The sequence below is a fragment of the Mirounga angustirostris genome, unplaced genomic scaffold, assembly GCF_029215605.1.
Source record: "Mirounga angustirostris isolate CCGP_5_RB_7025 unplaced genomic scaffold, mMirAng1.0.hap1 SCAF_10, whole genome shotgun sequence".
Classification (NCBI taxonomy): Eukaryota; Metazoa; Chordata; class Mammalia; order Carnivora; family Phocidae; genus Mirounga; species Mirounga angustirostris.
Genome location: NW_026991718.1, coordinates 137,885,912 through 137,912,258, shown reverse-complemented (window position 1 = coordinate 137,912,258; position 26,347 = coordinate 137,885,912). Strand labels below are relative to the sequence as shown.

At 63.8% G+C, this 26,347-nt stretch overlaps 1 protein-coding gene across 5 annotated transcripts in view; it reads left to right on the top strand.

Moving 5' to 3' along the window:
• Positions 1-23,795, top strand: part of KCNQ2 (potassium voltage-gated channel subfamily Q member 2) — a 49,819-nt gene extending 26,024 nt beyond the window's left edge. Inside the window, exons 8-17 of one of the 5 annotated variants that reach the window (XM_045883911.1) lie at positions 698-792; positions 2,000-2,029; positions 5,253-5,321; positions 7,480-7,509; positions 14,803-15,026; positions 15,627-15,735; positions 16,063-16,194; positions 18,166-18,273; positions 22,601-22,724; positions 23,084-23,795. In XM_045883911.1, the coding sequence (XP_045739867.1) occupies positions 698-792; positions 2,000-2,029; positions 5,253-5,321; positions 7,480-7,509; positions 14,803-15,026; positions 15,627-15,735; positions 16,063-16,194; positions 18,166-18,273; positions 22,601-22,724; positions 23,084-23,788 (1,626 nt within the window). In that variant the 3' untranslated portion in view covers positions 23,789-23,795. Of the gene's footprint in view, positions 1-697; positions 793-1,999; positions 2,030-5,252; positions 5,322-7,479; positions 7,510-11,385; positions 11,440-14,802; positions 15,027-15,626; positions 15,736-16,062; positions 16,195-18,165; positions 18,274-22,600; positions 22,725-23,083 lie in introns of all 5 variants that reach the window. The other 4 variants (XM_045883912.1, XM_045883915.1, XM_045883913.1 and 1 more) reach the window with 4 other exon arrangements.
• Positions 23,796-26,347: the final 2,552 nt, after the last annotated feature.

Genomic DNA, 26,347 nt, shown 5'->3' with positions numbered 1-26,347 from the left:
ATTGAACATTATTCGATCATGAAAAAGAGCCAAGGGGTCTTGCAAAGGTCTTGATACCGGTCACCACAGGCCGGGCGTTGTGTGGTCGCGCGGAGCGGGGACGTCCAGCGCAGAGGGCGGGGCGCAGGTGGGCGCAGGTGGGCGCAGGTGGGCGCCGCGGGCTGGCGGGGGCGGGGCTCCTGCAGACCAGCTGTGAGGGTGGCTGCTCAGCAGCGGAAGCTCACCTGTGCGCGGAGTCGCCCGCTGAGGACGGTCCGGGAGCCCAGCAGCCGGCGCTGAGCTCAGGCTCCCTCCCTCACTGAGCACCCCGCCACTGCCTGGGGGGAGGAGCGAGGCGCCCCGGGGAGCTGGGGGGGGAGCTGGGGGGGGGAGCTGGGGAGGAGCTGGGGAGGAGCGTGGCGCCTGGGGAGCTGGGTAGGAGCGCTGCGCATCCCTGGCTCTGCCCCCTGGCCTCGGTTCCGGGGGTCACCCGTGTATATACCCAGTGTGACCTACCCCTGAGGGTTGGGGGAGCAGGCGCGACCACCAGGACAGGTCACAACCACTGGTGGCGGGGAAGGCAGGTCAGGCTGGCTGCAGTGGCGTGTGTCCGGCCTACAAAGGGTGACCTGAGGCTGGCGGGGGCTGGGCCTGGGGGGCATGTGCAGGGGCGGGGAGCGCAGGGAGGCGTCTGACCCTCGCTGCTTCCCCTCTGCAGTCGGCCTGGAGGTTCTACGCCACCAATCTGTCCCGCACGGACCTGCACTCCACGTGGCAGTATTACGAGCGCACTGTGACCATGCCCATGTACAGGTACCCGCCGCGGCTGCCTGCGTGCGCTGCCTCGCCGGGGTTTCATTTTGTTTGTTCTGAAACCCCATTTTTGTTACTCATGATTCCCATCGATTTTTCTTTTTTTTTAAAACAACGTATGTACTTTTCAAGGAGTTCTGTGTGTGATTTATTTCGCAGTATTAATTTTGTTCTTTGTTTTATAGCTCGTGGCTCTTATTTCTCATCTCCATCCACCCCTTTGCTTAGCTTCCTTGCTGTCGGTCGCATTGTTTGTGAGCATTGCGAAGACAGGCCCTCCTCCCCAGAGCTCCTGGAGGTAAATGCCGGCTGCCTCTGGCGGTGGCCCACAGTGTGGAGCCCTGCCCGGCAGGGCCGGCCCCAGAGTGTTGGAAGTGGAAGGGTAACCTTGACCCTGTCCTTCGGCGAGGACAGTGTGGGGGAAGGGCCATGTCAAGGCTCCAGGGCCAGGAGACCCCTGCCCGGGGCTGCAGGCCCCCCCACCCCCGCACAGAGCACACAGACAACACACAGGTGCCCTGCGGTGGGAGGAGAGGGCCGGAAGCCCTCGATGGGGGCCGCTGGTGGAGGCCGAGCCAGTGGCCCCGGAGGCCGCGGGGTTGCCAGCAGGCAGCTTCCCACCTTTTCTTGAGGGCGGGTGGCAGCCCAGAGCGAGCGTGTGGCCACCCCCAGGGTATGTCTGTGCCAGGCTCTGGCTTAGAACAAGGTCTGAGGTGAGAGGGGCTGGGGACCCTTGGGGTGAACACCACCCTGCTGGCCTGCCCTCGCCTGGGGGGTGAAGCTGAGCCCTGGGGCTTCCCAGCCCAAGGAAGTCCCTTACCTGCCCTAGAGGTTTCCACCCTAGGCTGGGCAGCTGGCGTGGGGCAAGGTTCTAGGCTGGGCCAGCGTCCCCGTGAGGATCCCCAAGTCCGTGGTGGCCAGGCAGGGGATGCGGCCCCACCCCTCCTTCAGCACCCATCCCACTGGGCACTTTCTGGAACACTCCACTTAGGGGCACACACCTTCCCTGGGAATGCTGAAGGCTCTTGCTTTCCCAGCCCCATGCCCCAGCCCTCGGGCCTGAGCAGGGCGGACCCTCGTGCTAATTTTCTTTGTTCTGTTGTTTCCCCCACTTTCCTTGACCATTTGGTTCATTTTCTTTTTCTTATCCCGTTCTTTTAAAATTTCCGTTCTTTTCCCTTTGTGTGTGTGTGAAAACACTTGAAAGCTCGCAAACTCAAACCTACGGGGCCTCCAGGTAGGAGATGCATGGGACGGACAGCGTGTGTGGTGTGATTGTTCTCTGTCTGGGGCTGGTACAGGGCTGCCCCGGAACCCCCCCCGGACCGCCCCCCCCGGTCTGCAGAGCAGGGCTGCTGGCCAGCACCCCTGCACCCGTGCCCAGCCTGTGTTCCCCACGCCGGGCACAGGCACCGCCCTGCTCTCCCCATGGCCCCTGCCTGGAGCCCGGCTCCCTCTCTGACCGTCCCCGCCCCCGTCAGCTGCTTTCTCAGGCTGGGTCCGTCTGTCCTACTTTGTCTTCTGTTCCTTGTCCTGCTTCCTGCCTTGTCTCAGTCCCCGTGTCCCTCCCCTGCACCTCTTCCCCTGCCCGCAGGGCACAGAGCTGGTGGAGATGGGCCTTCCTCCATCCCAGCTGGGGGAGGGCACCCCGTTCCCAGCAGGCAGCTGGCCTCTGGTGCTGTTTGGGTTTTCCCTCTCTGGACCTGGGAGCACCGAGGGCCTGTGGTCCTTGTGTGCTGTCCGGGATCACTGTGTCTGCACGGGGCAGGGGAGGGGGGCGTGGAGCTCTCACTCCTGCTGCAGGGAGGAAAGGGGGTCACTTGCCCAGAGTGGGGGTGCTGAGCTGCAACAGGAAATCCTACCCCACGCACAGAGCAGCTCCTCTGTAGGCCCTTCCCTGAGGGAGGGGTGCGGGTGGTGCTGTGTGAGGGCATCCACACACAGGCCTGCAGAGCGAGGGTCCACCCTCTCCCCGTGTACACCGAGCCAGGGTTTCCTGGGCAGAAGCTCTTGGCCTGTGGCGCCCTGCCTGGGAACTGTGTTAGACCGCTAACCCTCTGTTCTCAGAAAGGAGAAGGGTGCTGAGCCCCACGGGCATCTCCACCCCAGCATCTGCCTTTTACTGGCTGCATACCCCAGAGGCCTCGCTCAGAGGAGAAGGTGGGCGGGGGGCAGCGTCCTCCCCTGTGAGCTGGCCCTGGGCTCCTGGGGCTCCAGGCTGCCCAGCAGTTGGGGGGTACCCTGCTTGAGGCTCCTCCTACCCTCCCTTGGTCCATCTTCTTCAGCCAGTCCCAGGCCCTCCCCACCTCGGCCTGGGTGACTGGACTCTGAGCTGGTCCCCTCGGAGCCGGCTGACCCCTGACCAGCCGCTGCTCTGTCCTGTGGGATGCCCCCGACACGTCCCCTACTCCCGTCGGCACACTGCACTCTCGTCCTCCATGACCACCCCCGAAGGGATGGGGGCCATGTGTGTGGCCCTCACGTGTGGTGCCGTGGCCCTGCCCATCCGTGTTCCGTGCCTTGCTGCTGTGTGTCCAAGGCATGACATCCTATCTGCGTGTCCCTAATCTTGGACCTGTGTGTGTGTGGGGGGGCTGTCCAGGGTCTCTGCTGCAGGCCCATGGGTGGGTGGTTGAGAGGCAGTGGGGAGGCAAGTGTTGTCCCCTTGTCCAGCCCTGGGGCCTCTCCTGTGCACGTGGTGTGAGCCAACCTGACTGCCCACACCTCCTGCTTAGTCTTGGCCCCTAGGACTGGGCGGGCCCTGGAGGAGGAGGGGGGGCAGGGGGAGGGAAGAGCGAGCAGGAGGGAGAGGAGAGAGCGCTCTCCAGAGGGAGCTGAGCTGGACCAAACAGCAGGACCCACGGTGGGGGGCGGTGGGGGGCAGCACTGGTGTCAGGAAGCAGGACGGGGAGGGGGGGCACGGAGCAAAGCCAGAGACTAGGAGGCTGGCTGTCAGTGCCATGGCTTCCGGGGGGGCAGCGATCCTTCGACTCTGGGGCTCTGGGGAGCCACTGAGTGACCCGCGAAGGCAGGGTGGGCTCCGGCCAGGTCTGCGGGCGGAGGGAGAGGAGGAGGCGGGGACCTGCTAGCAGGTGAGGCTGAGCTGTGCAGGGAAGTAGTGCTGCCCCCTTGCGCACCAAGTAGAGGCTCAGACACTGATGCTTGACTGGGGCCCACGGGCCTGGGCGGGTCAGGGGTCCCCAGGGTCAAGAAGGATAGAGGACAGGGCTGGGGGCTGAGGCTGGGTGGGGGTCTTTGAGCGTGGCTTTAAAGGAGTGCGTGGGATTCCAAAGCTGAGGGTTTGAGTGGGGGGTCCTAGAGAGGAGTTGGGGTCACAGAATAGATGAGAGTGTCAGAGCAAGGTGAAGGGGTCGCAGCGGGGTGAGAGTGTCACCGAGTGGGATGGGGGATCACAGTGGGGTCGGGATGACAGGGTGAGGGGGTCAGAGCGTGATGGGGGTGTCATCCGGGTGGGGGCTGCATCGAGAAGGAGCAACCAGGGCCTGGGGTCGAGTAGGACAAGGGGCGTTTGCTCAACATGAGATGAGAAGTGTCTGAGGGCAGAAAGTAGTGAGATCCTGAGTCAGGCAGAGGCTGGGTGAGGGATAGAGCTTGCTCCAGATGTTGGGACGGACTGGAGTCCCCCGTGAGGCCCTGGTCCTGTGGCTGGAGGTGGGGGCTGCTGGGGGTCTCCCAGGAACCTCCCAGGGTTTATAGGTCCCCTGCCTTGGTGTCAAGGTGAGGACTCGATTACCCTCTCGGTTTCCATGAAAGTTCTGGCTGGAGCTGCCCAGGGGCCACCGTGGGTGGATGCCCAGCCTGCAGGCAGGGGGCTGGACATGAGCTTGTCCTTGGTGGGTGTGACCTGGTCTGGGAGGAGGGGGCATGGAGCAGAGCCGGGCCAGCTTGCCAAAGATCCAGGGGCTTTTCCTCCAGCTGCCCAGGCAGCTCATCACACCCAGAGTGGGCTTCTCTCTGCCCAGCAAAGCCCTTTTCTAGGACCCTGGCCCCTGCCCTGACTTTGGCAGAGGGCGTAGCTTTGCAGAGAGGGGTACTCTTTGCAACTGTACTGCCCCTTGGGGGTGTTAGGGGTGTTCAGGGATTGGAGAGGGAGAAGGGAGGGTGGAAGGCCCCCCCACCTGTCTTCCGGTACCTTCTGGACCCAGTCCGTGCCCTCCATGACAGCCTGGGGGCATTCCTGCCCCTCTGCCGTGCATGCTGGTCATGCCCACTGCCAGGGCCACGGCCCCTATGAAAGGCGCAGCCCAGAGGGTGCAGAGGGCCCCCAGGGCCACGGTTGCCGGGGAGCTCCCCCCTCCCTCTGCCTGGGACAGGCCACACCCAAGCCCCCAGCATGACCACTGCAGGCACTGTGTGTGAAGTGGATGCTGGTGGGAGCTGGGCTGCGGGCCACCCAGGCTCCGGCGGGCAGGAGCTCACTGCGTCTCTTCTTGCCGCAGACTGATCCCACCCCTGAACCAGCTGGAGCTGCTGCGGAACCTCAAGAGTAAATCTGGGCTCACCTTCAGGTCAGCAGAGGGGCTCCTGGGGGGTCCCCGGGAGGGGCAGGCAGCTACAGGATGCCCCGGGGTCTGGTGATCTTGGTGGTTTTCCACTTCTGCTGACTCGGTGGAGGCTTGCATCCCCAGAGGGTGGCTGGTTTGGGGGGTGGATACGGGGGTGGAGCGCCAGCCCCACATCTCCCCGGAGCATTGGGTGGATGCACCCACTATGGTGCTTGCTGGTTCTCTTGTAATCCCAAAATCTGTGACTCTGGAGCGTGGGGGGCACAGAGCCAGGTGTGCAGGGGAGGAGGGCTCACCTGACAGGAGGGTGGACAGAGGGACGGCCGCCTGGGCCCCCATGCCCAGGGCAGCCCCCAGCGGTTTGCCGCCTCTGAAGAGCTGTCCGTGGGGTGGAGCCGCCGTGGGGGGTGAGTGGTGGCCCTGGCCTCTCCCCCTGAGATTTGTCCATGCCCTGGAACCTGCGAACAAAACCTTATTTGGAAAGTCTTTGCAGATGTTATTAAGGATCTCCACATGAGATCATTCTGGATTAGCATGGGCCCTGAGTCCAATGATAAGTGTCTGTGTAAGAGACAGCAAAGATGGCCACACGAAGGGAGGCAGAGATGGGGGCATGTGGCCACAAGCACGCTGAGGCCTGGGTCCCGGGGCCCCTGGGGGTGACTGGGTCGTTTGTCACCAAGTGGGGTTTCCCCTGGGCCTGACTTTGGGTACTGGTGACCTTTATTCCTCCCACTTCTCCCTGTTCAGATGGTGTGTCTGTCCTGTTGTGTTTTGGGGGCAGATCACTGGTTTTCTAGAGGTGACAGGTCCCCAGCTGGGGAGGACTTTTACCCCAGGAAGGATCACCCCCAGAGTCTCACTCACACCCAGTTCAGATGACCGGGATGCTGGGATTCTGGACTCTCTGAGTCGCTGAGCTTTTGTTGAGATTTGGACATAGGGCTGATGCTGTCATGGGTTGAGACTTTGGGGTGTTGGGGTGTAAGGGGCATAGAACGTAGTGAGTTGAATGGTGGCCCCCAAAAGATATGTCCATGTGCTGGAACCATGAATGGGACCTAATTTGGGGAAAGGGAAGGTTTGCAGATGTAGTTAAGGATCTTGAGATGCGGTCACCCTGGATTAGGGCGGCCCTAGACCCGGTGACACCGTCCTGAAAAGACAGACACAGAAGAGAGGCCGTGTGACAAGGAAGCAGAGACCAGAGGGACTTGGCCACAAGCTCAGGGGCGCCCGGGGCCCCAGGGGCTGGGAGAGGCAGGGGGACCCCCCCAGCCCTGGGGGCGGGGAGGGGGTTGCTGCTGAGCGACACCTGCATTTCTGACTTCTGGCCTCCGGACTGAGAGGGAAATTCCTGTTGTTTGGAACCACTGGATCTGTGGTCCCAGGGACACACACGGATGCGCGGCAAGCAGCCCCTGGCGGCTGAGGTCAGGGCGGCTGTGGGATGGGGCAGCACAGGGCTGGGGCTCCCACGGAAGCCTTTGCACACCGTGTCCCTGGACCGCATGGCAAGGGGAGCCCAGGAGGTTGGGGCCGGTCCTCAGGGACCCCAGCCCCAAGCAGGACGTCTGGGCACGCCCTCCTGCCGCCTCAGTTACAGGTGTTCGGCCAGTGGATCAATACACCAGGTGCTCTGCAAAGGTTTCGGGGGTGCCCCGAAGAGCGCACTCGGGCTCCCCTGCAGTCGTCCTGGGGATCCGCCGAGTGCAGTCCCAGCCTCCATCCTTCTATTCCTGCTCGTGATGAACGTTGCCAGGAGGCGTCATCAAGCCACGGGCAGGGTGGGCTGAGCACGGTCCCAGGGCCTTGGCCATTCGCTCTTGGTGGGAGAACCACGCGGAGGAGAGTGATCCCGTGAAGCCCAGTGGAAAGAACCAGAGCAGCTGTCTGTCCCGAACACGGATTGTGGAACCGGACTCTGTTAGCATTTCCGTCTGCACTCACTTCCTCCGTGAAACTTAGTTAATGTTGGTGATTCTCATTAAAACCTGGGGCCATAACCACTTCCAGAATTCCCTCTCTCCTGCAGGCCTGCCTCCTCAGGCCCTCCAGGGGCTCTTGGGGTGCATGGGCCTCAGGTGGGCGCCAGGTGGGGCGGACCGTGGTGGGTGCCTGGCGGGCCTGCTGCTAACTGCTTTGTCGCTTCTGTTTAAAGGAAGGAGCCTCAGCCGGAGCCCTCTCCAAGGTCAGTGCCTGCTTGCCCCCTGCTGCCCGGGCACGTTGCCATGAGCCGTGCTGGTCCCTCCGTGTCTGTGTGTGCTCACGTGTGAAACTGTGTGTCTGGACCCCGCCGGCCGCGCTGTGGGCCCTTAAATCACTTTGCCTGTGCTCAGCAAACTTGTCCCACTGCTCCAGCGTGGGGCAGCCGAAGGGCAGGTCCCTCTGCCCGCCCGCCCGCCCAGCCTGGGGCCCTAAGGCAGCAGATCTGTGAACACCCCCACTCCGGATCAGGGCCAGACTCTCAAGCCCTGCGTCCCGCCTCTTTGGTGGAGACGGACCCCCCCAGTTCTGTGTCTGCCTGCCCAGCCTCTGCAGGTGGGTTAGCTGTCAGGCTAGTTAGAGACCGGGGCCGTATCTGCAGGCAGAGAAGGGCGGACAGCCATCTGCTGTTTCCCTGTATTCAAGGGAAAATCCCGGCTATTTCATGACTCTCAAGTCTGGTGGACCCCAGCCTGCATGTGTGTCACTGTGCTGAGTCCTCTGAGCCCGGTGTCCCCTAGCACCCAGTCCCCTGACCCCGGGCCAGAGTCCGGTTGCCCTCCGTGAGTGCCCTTCTGGACCGTAGGCGACTCAGCTGTCCACTCAGTTTGTGGAGCTGGAGTTAGGCTGAGCCCTGCCCTCCTCCGTCCCCCGAGTGCCCCAAAGGGGACTGACAGCCTATGTCTGGAATCAAAAAGAGTGACCCTGGAGCCAGAGGAGCAAAGGGGACGAACCCTTCACAGAGGCTCAGAAAGCTGCCAGGGGGCCAAGCTGCTTTACCCGGCATGGAGAGCTCTGTGCTCGTCATCAGGGAGGAGTGGGAAATGCGTGCCGGGCTCCGCCTGGCGTGTGGGGGACCAGGGGGCTGCCTCCACTTCCTCAGGCCCCCGGGCGCTTCCGCGTGCCGCACCCTGAGCCCGGGGGAGGCGGGCCCGCGGCTCTGCCCCGTCCACCTGAGGCCCCCCGGCCTGATGCGGCTTCTCGTTGCCCTCCCCACGACCCTCGTCTCAGCCTCTCTCTCTCTCTCTCTCTCCTGCCCTCCCCCCAATTTGGACACTCTTGCCTGCCCCCCCAAGTGCCTTTAATCTTGTCACTGCCCTTCTTGGGCCCCTTTCACGTCCGTCTGTCTTTGGGGAGGAGGTGGCTGACCCTGAAAGCAGGACTCAAGGTGAGGACACACGGGAGCCCTCCCCCGGGCTCTCCGGTACGTTCCGTGGCTCCCCTCTCCCTGCTTTCCGCACACCACTCCTCTGTCTCCTCCCCGTGTGTTGTGTGTCCCTGCCTGCCCGTGACCCAGTGGCTTCCCCGAGGACCAGCCTGGCCCAGCCCTCCTCCTGGCGGACCCTGGGCTGAGGCCCTGGGATGCACACTTACCAGCTGGGTGCGGGAGGGCGGCATTTCTGTCCCATCCCCCGGGGCAGCCGCAGACCCTCTCTCCGGCAGCCGGTGCATAGTAGGGATGCAGGAAATTGTTCTGCCACTGGGGCCCACGAGGGGGTGGGTCTGTCCCAGGGCTGCTGGGCAAGGGGACCCTGCTCTGGGAAGTGCTCATGGGGGTGTGCTCCCCCCGGCCCCCTGCCCCCGCCCCATGGTGGGCGGGCGGTAGTGGCCAGGCCACTGCCTGCCACCTGTACCCCAGGGTCCTGCTGGCGCTGACGGTCTGGGCAGGTGGATGGGGTGGGCACAGGGACCCTCACTCCGCCGCCGAGAGGCCCCCTCCCGGTCCGGGCTCACGGTGGGCATGCGCCCCGGCGGTGTGGGGGTCCTTTGGCTGGGCAGGACCCACTGCGGCTGTGCTGGCGTCAGGCCAAGGCCGTCCGGGTCAGGGTCAGGGTGTGGGGGGCCAGGCCTCGGGTCTCGGGCTGTGCTGCTCTGGGTGTGTCTCCGGCCTGCCCTCTGCCCCACCCGGTTCTCACTGCCCCTCCCCCTGTGCCTGGAGGAGACCCCCGTTCTCCAGCTGCTTTGCCCCCGTGTCCGTGTGGGTCCCTCTGTTGAAGGTAGCAGTGTGCTGTGTCCGAGTGCCTGTCTGTTCAGTCTGGTCTTGGGGAGTGTCTGTGGGCGCCCTTCCACCCACGTGGTCCCCAGGCCCCCTGGGCTGGCCTGCCCGCCCCTCTCGGGGCCCTGCCGTCGGCTTCTGTGGGCAGGAAAAGCCCCTGAGCTGGGTGGGGGTCCTTGCCCCCTCGAGCCCGTGGGGCCGTGCTCAGGGAGGCTGTGGGCGCCGGCAGCCCAGCTCCCTCCAGCTCTGGTCGGGCTCTCTGGGTACACTGCCCCGTCCAGGGGCCACTGGCCACGTGGGACTGTGTCAGTTTTCGCTGAGTACAGTTAGCCGTGCCTCAGGCTCTGACACTCGGGGGGCAGGAATATTTCCCCAGGACATTGGGCGTTGGGGGGCCCTGGGTCGTGCTTCTAGGCCCCGTGTCTGCGCTGGGAGAGACAGCAAGGCTGGTTGGGGGGTTGCTCAGAGCTGGAGCCCTTCCAAGGTGTTGGAGGCAGAGACCATCCCCCCGTCGTCCTCTTTCCCTGGACAGAGCCTCCAGGTGGTGTGGGGGGGGCCGTGTGCAGGCCTGCGGAGCCCTGGGAGGGGGAGCACGAGGGTCCCCGTCTTCAGCTGTGGTGGGGCTGTGGCTGACGTGAGGGTGTGCCTTGGGAAAGAGCATTTGCCCCAAATTTGAGGGGCTTCTGTGAGCAGCCAGAGCTGCTGGGTGTTGGGGGGTCGGGTCCTGGGGATACTGAGTGACAGGGACGCTCACCCCCACGTGAGAGTGCTTGCTGATACAGCTGGACCCCAGGTCCCTCCCCGGGAGGACCCTGCAGGGAGGAAGCCCCCTGGAGGGAATGGTGGCTCGTGGGGGGGCGTGGCCCTCACAGCCCCCCGGGCCACACAGAGCTCTCTCAGAGGAGCCTGACCTGCTCACCCTGTGGGACTAGCAGAGCGTGTCCTTTCTAGTGGCTGCTGAGGTCCTGTTGGGGTGCTGGCAGGTGCCACAGCGTTTACCTGTGTGGGCGCTGGGCACGGAGGCCTGGAGCTGGTTTCCGCGGGGGGGGCGGGGGGGCGTCGGTGCGTCTGGTTCCTCGGACCCACGGTGTGAGGGCGGCTATCTCGGCAACAGCTGTGGAGGTGGAGGGCGGGAGGGAGGCTCCAGGAAAACGAAAGGCTCTTGTGTGTTTAGTTTTGCTCAGAAATGTGCACGTGCTGGTGCAGAGACAGATCGCGGGCCTCCAGGGCAGGTTCTCGGGGAGTGTGGACCCCTGGTGGGGCTTTCCTAAGGAGCTGCCGGCAGGTGCGGCCCGCCGGCCCAGGGCTTCAGCACCGAGCCCCAGGGGAACCGACGTCCACAGTCCCCTTAGATCCACGCACCCCCAAGGCCGCTTTCCTGAGCTTCCCTCCAGGGTAAACTGAGGCCACTTCCGAGGGCAGCTGGTGGGGCCTGGCGGAGCCTTGGTGACTGGTTTGTGACACCAGACTGCACGTTTTTCCTCCCTAAAATGTGTGCTTTCCGGAATCCTGCCCATCTACAACCAGCCTTTTGCAAAGTCTTGCCCATGTATTATTTTTTTGTTGGCATGAATATAGCAAAAAATAATACATCTTTAAAAAGACATGGCCCAAAACTCTGACTCTGGAAGGAAAAGGTATTTTTGGAGGAAAAAAAAACCCGGGATTTTTTTTTTTTTTTTCTCCAAAAATAGGGCACTGTTTTCTTTTCCAGGCCGGCGGGAGACTTTATGTGCAGCCCTCTCAGTGTCGTTGCTCAGATCCAAGTGCTGCTGGTGGACCCTGAGCCCAGAGCCGCCCTGCGGGTGGGCCCGTGCGTCCTGTCCGCCCGTGTGCCAGGACTAACTGTGCTCTCCTCATTTCCAGTAAAGGCAGACCGTGCAGAGAGTCCCTGTGTGGATGCTGCCCTGGACACTCTAGGTACCGCGGGCGTGTCGCACGCGCCGACCTGCTGCACGGCTCCCCACCTCCCCTCCCGCGCCAAACACTCTGCTTACTAGAGGTTCTAGATGAGCGAGGGCGAGGCTGGCGCCCCCTCCCCCGGCCCCCCAGGCCCCAATTCTGATTGGCAGCGCGACCTCCCCCGTGATTCCAAACGGCCTCCGGCTGACCGTGGCGCGGCAGCACCAACATGCTTTTCTCCCCAAGCCAAACGATGCCCTGCTCCAAGCAGGAGGGGGGCCGGCCAGGGGCTCGGAAGCCCAGAACGGGCGCTGGGGGCTTCTGGGGTCCTCGTCGCTCTCTGGGGAGCCCTTTCTGCGGGGCTCGCCAGTCTAGCACCTCTACTACGCACCTGAGGACGGCCCCCCGGCCCGGCGCCTCGCCCGCGGGAGGCAGCTCCGTCCTGTGTGTGCCAGGCTCCCCACGGTCCTGACACACCAGACACGCCACGGAGCCAGAGGCCCTCGGCTCCCCCTTCCCACTGCAGGCCTGGTTTAGGGCGGACTGGAAACGGGACGGTAGAAGAGCCACCCCCCCCAGCCCTCTGCACCGTGGGCTCCTTGTCCGCACCTCCACTTCTCTGTCCACGTCTGCTGTCGGGTGTGTGGAAGCGTCTGTCCTCTTGCTTGCTCTGGGCCCCCCACCCCCGTCTCCCTCCCGCCTGCCTCCCTCCCTGACCAGTGCAGTGTGCAGCCCTGCCGCGTGTGGGCAGCTGTGTCCGCCTGTCCTGTGCATGCGGTCGGCGCCGGCCCCGGAAGCAATGGTGTCGAGCGGCGGGCGTGGGGAGGGGCTCTGCGGCAGGACCAGGGCCCCCGGGCGGCAGCATGCTTGTCCGTCTGCATCTGTGCATGCTCTGAGTCCTCTCCCGGAGAGGGGCTTGGAGGCCTGCCTCCCCCAACCTGTCCACGTTGCCTGTGTGTTCCCGGAGGTAGGCGCTTGGGGGAGACTTGCAGCTGCAGGAGCGGAGACTTGGGGCCCCAGCAAAAGCTGTCCTGCTTGTGCAGAGCTTGTGGGGCTGCAGGCTGGTCCCTTGGGTCAGGGGCTGTGGTCAGGCTGCTTGGGGACCAGAAGGGCCTGAGGCGCCCACGGCCAGGCCAGGAGGCCGGGCCAAGCTCAGCCTTGCTGTGTGTAAGTCCCACGAATGTCACTCCGTCCTTTGCACTTGCCCTGGGCATCCGTGGTCCAGTGTGGGCAGGGCCGTTCTCCCAGAGGACGCTGGGTCCCTCACCGCTGAGCCGGGCCCCGGCTGTGCAGACCCAGGTGTGGTCGATGGCAGGCGGGGCCTCCCACTTGCCCCGTCCCTGTACAGCCGGCCCCGGGTGTTTGGAGTTTCGCTGTAGGGTGGCAGGTGGGGGAGGGAAGGCTGGGGCTTGGCTTTCTCCCCCAGGCCCTCCTGGACTTGCTCCCCGGTCCCGTGTGAACGCCAAAGTGCAGATGGCAGGGAAGTGCCCCTTTCACACACATGGTGGTCTTGTCGAGGGCTCTTTCCCCTGCAGCAGGTGGCCAGAGCCCCATCCTTCGTGTTTGTTTGCTTCTGTCCTTGGCCTGTGAGGTTAGGGCAGCCCTCCCCGGACACCTGTGGGAGCAGGAGCTGCGTAGGCACCTGGCCATGGGGCTGGTCTGGGTGGCCGGGGCCGGGCGTCTGCAGGCTGAGCGGAGCTAGCTCAGGCATCCACACGGTGACCTCCTCCGGCACAGCGCCCCTGCCCGGTCTGGGCCTTCCAGGGGCTGGGACAGCAAGGCCTTCCTGTGGCTCCGTCCTCGAGGCAGCTGCGTGGGGCCCAGCGCCTGGGGGCTTGGGAGGGCCATGGCTTCCGTGGTCTCCCTGGACCAGGTGTTGGTCTCCATTGGGAAGGAGAAGGTCATCTGTGCCGAGGGCCCCACGGCACACCTGGATTTGGGCGGCCCTCAGCTCCCATCTGCCCATTCTTGGCCTTGTGCTGTTATGGGCCTGGGGCCAGTGTCCCGAGCAAGCAGACGTCTGCCCCACTCCCGAGTGGGATCCTCACTTGAGGCCAACTTCCAGCTCTTGGGGGCTCCTTTCTTCCCTTTTTCCCTGTCCCACGAGACCTTCGATCTAGCAGAGGGACCATCTCCGCTGCCTGGGGGGAGGGACAGGGCGCTGGCTGGGACTGCAATGTCCAGGCGGGATAGACCAGGCCCCTGGCCACTTCTTCTCCGTGGCCAGTCATGTCTGCGCCGTCCGAGGGACCTGTCTCGGCTGTGGGTCCTGGTTGGGGTCGATGGAGGTGGTGACTCAGGGGAGCCACACGGGGGTCTGGCGACGTCTGAGGGGTCAGCAGGTGATGGCGGCCTCCCAGTGACAGCAGAGACCCCGCTGGGCCTCCGGGCAGGCTTGTCGCACAGCCTAGGGCAGCACGAGGCCTGGCTCGGAGGCTGTTCCAGGAAGTTCTGTGGCTCCTGCCTGTGGCTGGGTGTGAGCAGGTGTGCAGGTCACAAGAGCCTTGCTCTGAGACAGTGGACACTGTCCGGGGGAGGAAGCGAGTGGCTGCTGGGTCCCCAGGCCTGAGCTGCGCCCGGACCATCACGACCCACTCGTGCCTCCCGGTTGCTGCCCAGAGGGTTCCAGACCCATCTTCACAGCTTCCAAGAGACACGGGGCCGGGGGCGGGGGCCCGAGGACGCCTGCAGGGCCGTGGCCGGCAGGGCTGCCCCCTCCCAGTGGCCTCGGGCCAGCAAGGCCTATTCCAGCGAGGTGGCCGGCAGGGGAGGTGCGTCCACTCCGTCCCTCTGGCAGCGTGGGCCTTCAGTCCCACACCCGGTCACATCCTGTGTGTGGGTGTGGAGGCTGTGCCGGCCCTGGGTGTGGGGGAACTGGACGGAGCCCACAGGGGGCCCTCACCCCCTCCGTGACGCTCCTGCTCTTGCTCCCGACCCAACCCTTCCTCCAGGGGGCTCCCGGGGCTTGGCAGAGGCCAGTGGTCAGCTGCAGACCTCACCCCTCCAGCCCCTGGGGCAGGCAGCAGGGGGAGGGGGCTGCCGCGGGGGCAGGTGTGCGGTGTGGTGGGACGGGCAGGGGGACCTGCAGGGCGTTTGGGGGCCCTCACGTCACCTTGGAGAGGGAGGCCTGACAGGACTCTGACACCTTTCCGTGGCACCGAGAGTGATTTAAGTGTCCACTGACCACCTCCCCAGCCAGGCTGAGCCCCTGAGTGGCCCTCGGAGCGCCCACCCGCCTGCGCTCCTTGTCTCCCTGCCCCCACCCCCACGTGTAGGCGTCAGCTGTGAGCGGACGGTGGGGTGTGAGCGTTCTTTGCAGAGTGATTTCTCTTGCTGTCTTTCTGTGTGTGTCCGCCCTCCTGTCGGTCCTCGTGGGAGCAGTCAGAAGGTCAGTTTGAAAGACCGTGTCTTCTCCAGCCCCCGAGGCGTGGCTGCCAAGGGGAAGGGGTCCCCGCAGGCCCAGACCGTCCGGCGGTCACCCAGTGCCGACCAGAGTCTGGAGGACAGTCCGAGCAAGGTGCCGAAGAGCTGGAGCTTCGGGGACCGCAGCCGGGCGCGGCAGGCCTTCCGGATTAAGGGTGCCGCGTCCCGACAGAACTCAGAAGGTGGGTCAGGCCGCTGCCCCCCCGCGGTCCAGCTGCCCCTCGGGCACCACTGGGAGCCCTGCAGCCCCCTTGAGCAGCGGCTCCCCCTTTTCCTTTTCTTTTTGAGGTGAAGTCACGTGACACAAAACCAGCCACTTTCAGGCGAACAACTCCGTGCAGTGAGCACATTCACAGTGTTGAGCAGAGACCCCCTGTCTCGTTCCAGAGCATTCCATGCCCCGGAGGAGACCCGTGCCTGTTAGTGGTCCTTCCCAGCCCCTGGCCACCACCAGTCTGTGCTGGATATTTCACACACGTGGAACCACACGCCGTGTGTGCCTGTTTCCAGATGATTCCACACTGGGTCGCCAATCAGGCTTCACGCCTGTTTATGGCGGGCTGATGTTCTGCTTTTCCTATGGCTGTAGCACACTGGGTCTGCCCTTCGTCCACTTTTCAGCCATCGCGTGGGCCTCTCCTCGCGGCCTTGGCGGGACAGAGGGCAGGTTTCCAGGGCGCCGGAAGGCTTCCCTGACGCTGTCCCCGACGAGCGTGTGCTGTGGCCCCCTCGGTCCCCGGCCGTGTCTCCGCCCCTGACGGGCCGTGTCTCCTTCCACCTAGAAGCAAGTCTCCCTGGGGAGGACATCGCAGAAGACAACAAGAGTTGTAACTGCGAGTTTGTGACCGAAGATCTGACCCCGGGCCTCAAAGTCAGCATCCGGGCCGTGTGGTGAGGCACTCAGTGTCCAGGGCAAGGGGCCTCCCCACAGAGTCCAGGAGGGTGCTGTCCGCTGTCCCTGGGGTGCGGGTCCTTTGGGGGCTGGTGATGGCGCCGGGGCCCCCTCCCGTCATGGCTGTCCTCTGCCCCTCCTGGGTCCTGCAGGGGTCCTGAGTGGACGAGGGTCTGTCTGCACCCCAGGCCCAGGAGTGGCCTGTGTATGTGGCAGGTGGGTGGCTGGGCCACATCACTGTGACGAGTCCTCCAGTGGATGCTCTGGGAGATGCTGGGGGGGCCCAGGCAGGGGCCAGCCCAGGGCTCACAGTTGTGCTCCCCCAGCGTGATGCGATTCCTGGTGTCCAAGCGCAAGTTCAAAGAGAGCCTGCGGCCATACGACGTGATGGATGTGATTGAGCAATACTCGGCTGGTCACCTGGACATGCTGTCCCGCATCAAAAACCTGCAGTCCAGGCAAGAGCCCCCCCGCCCCCCCGCCTGCCCAGCCCCAGGGCATGGAGGCGGGGTCCTTCTGGGCCAGTGTGGCCCCAGTGTGGTGGTGTCCCTCAGGGGCCAGCACAGGGGTGGGGTGCAGCGTGGGGGTCCACATGCTGCCCCCCCAGAGGGGGGATGGTGGACAAGGCTGTGGGGACACGGTGGTCGGCCCTAGCTGCTGCCCCCTCCGGGCTGTTCCTCTCTGGCCCCACACCAGCCCTACGTGGGCGTCCTGCTGTGTCCTCATGTGGTCTGTTTGTTCGAATACTTCTGTTGTCTCTCCTTTCTCACCCCCCTGCCCCCGCTACAGTGGGCAAGCGTGTATGTGTGTGTGCACTCACATGCATGCACGGGCACACGTGTGCTGTGTGAATGCACACGTGTGTGCACGTGTTCGGGTATCTGTGGTTACACGCATGGGTGCATGTGTGTGTGCCGGGTGCACGCACGTGCATACACATGTTATGCATGTGTGTGGGGTGTGCATGTGCCTCTGTGTGCTGTGCCACGTATGCATGTATGTGTGAGCCGTGCACACTTGTGTGCGTGTGTGTTGGGGATGGGGTTGTTCTCAGGAGATGAGGCTGCGGGTTCGTGACCCCCATCAGGAAGCAGTGACACTACACGGGAACAGAGAGGCTTGTCCACGTCCCTGCCTCATGGGGGGCTCCCCACTCCCCCAGCAGGAAGTGGGGCTGGGACGCACGTCTGAGGCCCGATGATGGCTGGGCACACACCGCTCTGCTTGTGTGCAGCCGTGTGTGTGTGGGGACAGGCTTGTTCACTCCGGGACTTAGCTGCACACGCAGGCACAGACCCATGGACACATGGACACACATGCACATATAGCTACACCCAGCCTCATGCCCACATACAAGCATTCTCTACCTCCATGACACACATGTACCACAAATACACACGTGCTCAGAAGTGTGTACCCTCTGCCACATCCAAAAAAGTATGTGCGTGCACGTGTGTTTGTGGGGTCTGTGAGGAGCCCACAGGGCTGTTGTTATGGGTCTCTCCTGAAGTGGGTCCCGTGGTTCTGCCAGTCAATGCTCCCTCCCCTGCCCAGGGTCCCTCAAACTGGGCCGCTGCAGGCTGTCTGCCCCAGAAGCCTGGGCCCTGGCTGGGAGAAGGTCTGGACGGTCAGGGGACAATCCTGGGGGTCAGCCCAGCTCCTGGGTAGTGTAGTCCTCATTCTGGGGAAGCCAGTGTGCGCCTGCCTTGGGGGGTGCTTCCCCAGCCCTGCAGTGGGACGCCCAGGAGGGGTCCCTCTGGGCCTGAAGCTGCTCCCGTGGGGCGGGGAGCTGGGGGCGGTGACCCCTTCCTCCACACGGGCTGAGGCTAGGAAGCCAGTCGCTCACTGTCCTCCCCAGAGCATCGGCTAGACCTGCGCCGTGCGTGAGAGCAGATGTGTGCGATCTGTGCGAGTGTGTGAGTGGGTATGTGTGCCACTGTGCACATACAAGCAAATGTGTGTGAGTGTGCTCACGTGTGAGCGTGCACACGCCCAGGTGTGTGTGTGAGAGAGCAGTGCGGTGTCTCGGCTGCTGGGCCTGCTCCCACATCTCTCTCACGGAGGCAGATTTTGTTCACCAGGCTCTTCTGTCCTAAACGTTCCCTCTCCCCGCTTTCTGTCTGGAAAAACAACAGAAATGGGCCACCCCAAGGAGCCGGGGTGCTCTGCCCCTCCCTGGCAGAGCCTCACGGCTGTCCTCTGCAGCGGCTCCCGTGCACACACCTGCTCGCCCGGGCAGCCCTGGGCCCGGCCGCGAGGCGGCAGCTCCCCGGTCCCGCGCTCGCCCGCACACGGGACAGATGGGGCGCCGCCCCAGCCAGGCGGGTGTGGCGGCCACTGCGCTCCGCGTGCAGTGTCCCTCAGCCGACTCCCCTTCCGTGCTCTTCACGATGCGTTTGCTGGTGTCTCTTTTCTTGTTCACTCGCCAGGATAGATATGATTGTGGGCCCCCCACCCCCTTCAACTCCCCGGCACAAGAAGTACCCCACCAAAGGACCCACGGCCCCTCCGAGAGAGTCACCCCAGTATTCACCTAGGTCAGGATGCCAACCCTCTCCTGCCTTGTCTCTGTGGAATGGCCAGCCCCCTTCGCCCCAGGCCACATGACGGCAACACCTGCCCTGCATCTCCCCACAGAGCAGCAGCGGGGGGAAGGCTGTGCCCCGTGGGCCCTGGGTAGGCGGTGTCAGGGTGGCCTTGAGCTGCTCCTCTTTGCAGGGTCTGGGGAAGCTTGCCATGGGGGGCTCCTTTCCGTGGACATCCCGAGTGACGTCTGCCCGGGGGGTGCTTCCTGGGCAGAAGCAGAGGGGCGCCACTGGGAGGATCAGATGTGTTCAGAGCCGCGGGGCTCCATGGCTGGCGGAGTCCTTCCCTCCCCAGCCCCTCCGGGGCTCTCCCCCGACGCCCTCCCCTCAGTGGGGCTGACCTGGGCGGCTCCATGGATCTGAGCAGGTCCTGTTCCTTCTCTTACCTTTGAACTGTCGTGAAGAATAAATAGGAAAGTCCCTGCCAGGCGCCCAGCAATGGGCGAGGCTCCCAGGGAATGCCCGAGAATTTTGGAGCTTTATTTCCGGCCATCAGAATTAGCATCACTGGAGCTGGTCCCGGCTGACCGGCAGAGAGAAAGGCGAGAGCACGGTTAGGCGGTGAGTTAGCAGAAGTAGCTTCTGTAGTGACGAATTCAAGCTTCAGGGCCTTCCTGCCTTCCTGGGGAGATTCAGATGACTTTTGTGACCTGTGCCCCTTGGACAGGTCTGGTCAGCTGGGGGAGAGCAGAGCCCCTGGGGCAGGGAGGAGGGCGAGGGCAGAGGGGCCCAAGAGCATCCCAGAGGCCAGCAGGGATGCTGGCAACTGGGTCCAAGCTGGCTGGTGGAGGGACTGGTGTGTTTGACCCATCCTCCCTGTGTGCCAGGATTTCTGCATGTGAGGCTGAGGGTCAGCACACTGGACATCTCAACCTGGTGGCTCTTCCATGAGAAAGGAGTCCCTGGGGGAGCAGCCCTGACCCAGGGCAGCCTCAGACAGTGTTTGCTGGTTCGTGTTCTCCACCCTTCTGGGCTCTGCTGCAGGGGGTGGCAGTTGGGTCCTCAGAGCCATGAGCTGGGAAGGTCCTGCAGCCCTCAGGGCCTCCCAGGCCTCTGGACCGCCGTAGCCAGAGGACGCACTTAGTCACACAGAAGGGGCCGGAAGGACAGTGTGGGCACATGGGGGTTAAACCTGACTCCTCCGCCTGAGGCCTTGGGGAGGGATGGCCCAGGCCCCTTGGAGGGCCCTTTCCCAACCCCCTGCCCGTGGCAGCTCCAGGCTCCCAGGGGGACCAGCCAGGCAGGTGGCCCGTCATGTGGCAGGGGTGAAGGCGCTGAGCACTTATGCCTGGACTGTGTGGACACTTGGAAACACCAGAGAACCCTTCTCCCTCTCCATTCTCCACTGGTGTCTGCTTGGAGCCCGAGGGTCCCCCCGCTGTCCCCCATCGCTCCTGTCCTTGGTGCATGAGGCAAGCATGCAGCTCTGTAGAGCATGAGGCTGCACCATGGCTGATGCAAGTCCCAACCCCTCTTCTGCTTCATGCAACAGAAAGAAAAAGCCACCCCGAGCCCCACTCCCCACCAGAGGCAAACAGGGCGGCCTGTGGGTAAGGAAGGACGCCGAGACCTGGCCCCGGCCAACTCACAGGGCGCCTGCCAGCGTGTGGGAGCCGTGCCCTCCTGCGCTCCGAAACTTGAGGAGGGCCTTGTGCTTGAGCCTCCCGGCCAGAGACAGGCGGGGGCTACCTTGCCTCAGCTGGGGGGGGAGTGCTGTGCGCCCAGCAGGTGCGGAGTGGCTGACCCAGCGGCTTGTGGACAGCCAGGGTCTTTGTGTCTGAGCTCCCACGTAACGTGCGGGTCTCTGGCGCGGAGCGTTAGGAGCCCACACCGCAGCGGTGGCCCTTCCTGCTGCGCAGGACACAGCTGTGGTCCCCCTCCCACATAGAAACCTCCTTTGCCTCTTACCCACGGCCTCTTTGAGACGAGCTCAGCAGCGTTCCGCATCCTGCACCTGCGTTCACACAGCACACGTGTGCACACGTGCTCACACGCAGCAAGCACACATAGCTCATGTACACGTGCAGCAAGCACACAGCTCATGTACACACGCACACACGTGCACACGTGCAGCAAGCACACAACTCATGTACACGTGCAGGAAGCACACATAACTCATGTACACGTGCAGCAAGCACACATAACTCATGTACACGTGCAGCAAGCACACATAGCTTGTACACATGCACATGCACAGCAAACACACACAGCTCATGTACACACGTGCTCATGTGCACATACACAGCAAGCACACAGCTCATGTACACGTGCAGCAAGCACACAGCTCATGTACACATGCGCACACGTGCAGCAAGCACATAGCTCACATGCACACACGTGCACACGTGCAGCAAGCACACAGCTCATGTACACACGCAGCAAGCACACAGCTCATGCACACGTGCAGCAAGCACACAGCTCATGTACACATGCACACACGCGCAGCAAGCACATAGCTCACACGCACATGCACACGTGCAGCAAGCACACACAGCTCATGTACACGTGCAGCAAGCATACATAGCTCGTACACATGCACAGCAAACAGCTCATGTACACACGTGCTCATGTGCACATGCACAGCAAGCACACAGCTCACACACGTGCAGCAAGCACACAGCTCAGGCATACTCACGTGCATAAGCACAGCAAGCACGCATAGCTCACGTGCACACATGCGTTCACACAAATGCACAGCAAGCACACAGCTCACGTGCACACATGCACATGCATGCAAGCACACAGCTCACGCGCAGCAAGCACATATGCTCACGCGCAGCAAGCACACACAGCTCACATGCACACGCGCAGCAAGCACACAGCTCGTGCACACACGTAGCAAGCACACACACGCTCACGCGCACATGCACAGCAAGCACACAGCTCACGTGCACACACAGCAAGCACACAGCTCACGTGCACACGCGCAGCAAGCACACACAGCTCATGTGCACACATGCAGCAAGCACAGCTCATGCGCAGCAAGCACACAGCTCACATGCACACACGCAGGAAGCACATACATGCTCATGTGTACATGCACAGCAAGCACACAGCTCACGCACACATGCACACACGCAAGCACACATGGCTCATGCGCAGCAAGCACACAGCTCACGTGCACACGCGCAGCAAGCACACACAGCTCACACGCGCAGCAAGCACACACAGCTCACATGCACACACAGCTCATGTGCACACGTGCAGCAAGCACACCTCACGTGCAACAAGCACACACAGCTCACGTGCACACATGCAACAAGCACACACACGCTCACGCGCACATGCACAGCAAGCACACAGCTCACGTGCACACACAGCAAGCACACACAGCTCACGTGCACATGTGCAGCAAGCACACGGCTCGTGCACACGTGCAGCAAGCACACACAGCTCAGGCACACTCGTGCACATGCACACTAAGCACGCACAGCTCACGTGCACACATGCGCTCACGCGCAGCAAGCACACACACTCACGCGCACACGTGGAGCAAGCACACACGCTCATGCGCACACACACAGCAAGCACACAGCTCATGCGCACACATACAGCAAGCACACAGCTCACATGCACACGCGCAACAAGCACACACACGCTCATGCGCACATGCACAGCAAGCACACAGCTCACGTGCACACAGCAAGCACACACAGCTCACGTGCACACACACGCTCATGCACACATGCACAGCAAGCACACAGCTCACATGCACACACAGCAAGCACACACAGCTCACGCGCACACGTGCAGCAAGCACACACAGACTCCCCCTGGTTGGCAGTGGCTCTATCTGCCCCCTCCATGGTGCGTTGGCGGTTTCCTGTGTTGGTCCGTGCCCCTCCCCCATCTGGTGTGCATGGAGGTGTGGCTCTGGTCATCTGCTTCTGTTCCTGCCACACACGTGGCACTCTGCCCTCCCCAGACCCCTGTTGGGCTGAGGACCACGTGGCACATTGTGTAGGAGTAAAGCTCAGAGGTGAGGGCAGGGCATGGGGGAGGGGAGCTGAGGGGCACGTGGTCCCAATCCCTCCACTTTACTCCTTGCTAATGTGCCAGCCCACTGGAACGGAATGGGAGCCCCTCAGGTTCAGAGAGCAGGGTGAGACCAGGTGCCCCACGTCCACCTGTCCTGGCACCCTGCTGCCCCCCCGGTCGGCTCTGGGCTCAGCCTGGAGCCTGGATCTGGGGGGCCGTGGCCTGGCCCAGGAGGAGAGGGCCACGGGCCCCACCGTGCCCACCCGAGCTCATGCTGGGGGGTGGGGTCTCTTCCCGGCAGAGTGGACCAGATCGTGGGGCGGGGCCCGGCGATCACCGATAAGGACCGCACCAAGGGCCCAGCTGAGGCAGAGCTGCCTGAAGACCCCAGCATGATGGGCCGGCTGGGGAAGGTGGAGAAGCAGGTAGGAGGGGCTGAGATGTACCCTGCAGGCAGGTCCTGGAGCTCCAGGGTGGGCCCCTGCCCTCTCCTGGGAGCTGGTCCTCAGGGGCCATGCATAAGACCTTGCACTCGGGGTCTGCTTCTGGGAGGCAACGAAAGGAGCTGTGGGGTTTATCTGAAGGGGCCACACACGCTGATGGGTGGGGTCAGAGGCTCAGCTCCTGCTGCGTTTGCTTCCCACTTCTTCCGTACCTCTGTGGGGGGCAACCTGGAGTCCTTGTACCTCCAGGGAACAGCCCAGGGTCCCCCCACCTCCCGGGAGCAGCCTGGGGTCCCCACCTCTGGCGAGCGCCAGGCCTGGTCCAGTAGCTCCCCTTGCAGGTCTTGTCCATGGAGAAGAAGCTGGATTTCCTGGTGAACATCTATATGCAGCGCATGGGCATCCCCCCGACGGAGACGGAGGCCTACTTTGGGGCCAAGGAGCCAGAACCAGCGCCGCCCTACCACAGCCCCGAGGACAGCCGGGAGCACGGGGACAGGAATGGCTGCATCATCAAGCTCATCCGCTCTGCCAGTTCCGGGGGCCAGAAGAACTTTTCGGCGCCTCTGGCCGGGCCCCCAGCCCAGTGCCCACCCTCCACCTCGTGGCAACAGCAATGCCACACACGCCAGGGCCACGGCACCTCCCCTGTGGGGGACCACGGCTCTCTGGTGAGGATCCCGCCCCCGCCTGCCCACGAGCGGTCGCTGTCTGCCTACAGTGGGGGCAACAGGGCCAGCACGGAGTTCCTGAGGCACGAGGGCGCCCTGCGGGACAGCGACACGTCCATCTCCATCCCGTCTGTGGACCACGAGGAGCTGGAGCGCTCCTTCAGCGGCTTCAGCATCTCCCAGTCCAAGGAGAACCTGGACGCGCTCAACAGCTGCTACGCGGCCGTGGCGCCCTGCGCCAAAGTCAGACCCTACATCGCGGAGGGCGAGTCGGACACAGACTCGGACCTCTGCACCCCGTGCGGGCCCCCGCCGCGCTCCGCCACTGGGGAGGGCCCTTTCGGCGATGTGGGCTGGGCCGGGCCCCGGAAATGAGGCTGCCCGCCGGCCTCTCCCTGACTCTTGGCCTTCCAGGTTTGCAGATGGGACTCTCCGGGGCCCTTTCCTTAGAGCGACATGGGTGGGGGGTTTGTGCGAGGCGACAGGCAGGCGGGGGGCTCCTTGGTCTCACGCATTGCAGGCCGACAAAAGTTCTTTTTTAACAAGGGGCAGCCAGGCCGGCTGTGCCCACTCTGAGACCGTTGGCCCGGGTGTGAGCGGGGCTGATGGCTGAGGACAGACCCCTGCTGGTAGGGGGGAGGCGTGAGGCCGAGGAGCAGGGCCCGGGTGAGGGTGGCAGCTAGGGGGCAGAATGGGTGGCCTCGAGGCCTGGTGGGGAGGGAGCCTGGGCCTGTGGCTATGGCGGCAGGGGGTACGCTGGCCCCTGGGGCGTGGCTTGTCCTTGTCTCTCCGTCCCTGCCCCCGCTAGTCCACGCAGGGCAGGCAGGCATGATGGGTGACTTCCAGAGAGCTGCTGGTCAGCGCCATCTCCCCCCGACCCCGGGTTCTGAGCCAATCCCAAGTCCAGGATGCTGGCTTGGAGAGGAGACGGTGGGGCCTCAGGACCTCCCAGCGTTGGCTCCTGAGGGGAGGGGCTGCTCCACAGTCTTCTGGAGGAGGGTCCTTGGAGGCTCCCCTAGCCACAGGAGATCTGGGGATGGGCATCCCTGTGTTCTCTCTCTTCTGCTCTGGCTGGGCTCCGGCCACCAGGCCACGGCCAGCACTGAAATGAAGACCCGTGTGCAGGGAGCGTGCTGGGGGCATCCCCTGGGCTGGGATCCCGTTTCCGGGTCCCAGGGCCAGGCGGGTTGTGGTGGTCCCTCACTGGTGCCTCGGCAGGACCCAGGGCTGGGTGATGATGCTCTAACTCCTGGGAAAAGCCTTCAAAGCCCCTCAGGGGTTGGTGAGATTCCCTCCTTCCGTGGAGCTGAAGCAGCTCTATCCTGTAGGAAGCCTAATTGTCCCCACTAGGGCTGACCATCTGCCCCCCTGCTCTCCACTGACCTGTCCCTTGGCTGTGACCTTGGGAGTCAGGGATGCCCATCTCCACCCTGGGCCTCAGGGAGCAGGGACCCCATCTCTCCTGTGGTAGGCACCTCAACCCCAGGGACACCAGCTTTGGGATCTCCTTTCTGGGCCCTCAGCAGTCGGTGTGGGGGGGCATCTGGCATTGGGAACCATAAGTCTGGGTGCCTGACACTCTCTCTGAGGCAGTGACCTCTGGTGCACTAGGGCTGGGCGCAGCGAGGCCCGCTACGGAACGACTTCCCCAGAAAACTAGCTTCTGGGACAGCCCTGTTGTGACTTGGACCAGAAGTAGTCAGTTAGAGAGTCGGTCCTGTCCTCTGGGAAGGGTGTGGAGAGCTGTATCTGAGGGTCCTGGGCTCTGGGCATGGGGTCCTGGTGCTTAGAGAGCTTTGGGGAGTGATGTCTGTTGGCCAGGCAGGGGCCACGGCTGTAGGCCCTGCCCCCTCCCCTTGCCAGAACACCCCGGGTCCTGCCGTGGGCACCTCCTTGCCTGACGGGCAGCCAGAGGCTGGGCCGGCCTGTCCTTGCCCAGAGTGGGAAGCCATAGGCTCAGAGTTGGGAACCGCTGCTCACATCAGGGCCCCAGCATGAAGATGTCCCCCTTCCCAGCCTCCGGGAGAGGCAGGCGTGGAAGTAAGTGGCCCCATGGCCTGGAAGGGAGGCCACACTGGCTTTCCCTCGCACTGATGAACCTTGTTCCTGAGGGCAGTGTTTCTCTGGCTTTGGGCCTCACAGTGATGAGAAAAGTCCCTGCCTGTGCGGATAACGTGGGTACCTGGTGTGGCCTGTGTGTCGTGGTCCTCCCATCACTGCCTCCCTCTGGGCTCAGCCCCCTTCACCCTCCCACCATGGGGGACTCGGGCTGCAGGCCCCCGGGCAGGGCATGAGCCATGGGGTGACACGACCACATCCGTCCCCAGCTCTGGCCAGCCTTTCTCGAGGCCCTGGGAGAGTTAGAGCCGTGGTGCCAGCAACAGGGACCTCTCCCCTGTCGGGGGCTTCAGGCCCTGGGGAGAGGGGCCCTTCATCCCCACAGAAAGACTGCTGTCCCACACACTCCCTGTGCCGTGCGCCCCGGAGGCTGAGGAGCTGGCCTTGGATGGGCGGGGGGGTCTCCCAGGCTGCAGCCGGGGGGACGGGCTAGCCCGCTGGCAGGTCCTGCATCCACGGGAGGGTGTGAGGTCTCCTGCGTGGAGTCTCTGATCCCTTGGAAGGGAGGCTGGTCTAGGGGCACAGTCTGGGGAGATGGTGTTGTCGGGACGCCTTCTTGGGACGCGCAGACCCAGGTCTGAGCAGTGTGCGTCCCTGCCCTGGGGCCCCCCCTTCGGAGAAGAGCAGCAGAAGGAGGCTGGTGCTTCCACGGAACGTGTATGGGGCGTGTGTGACGCGGGTGTGGCTCAGGGCAGTTGTCACCCCTTGGCAGGTGCAGCAGAGGTTTCCTAAGACAAGGGTTGGGCTGGAGTCTGCGCCCCCCGCAAGCCCACACTCCTGTGCTCACACTCAGCTCACACGTGTGCGCACATGGCG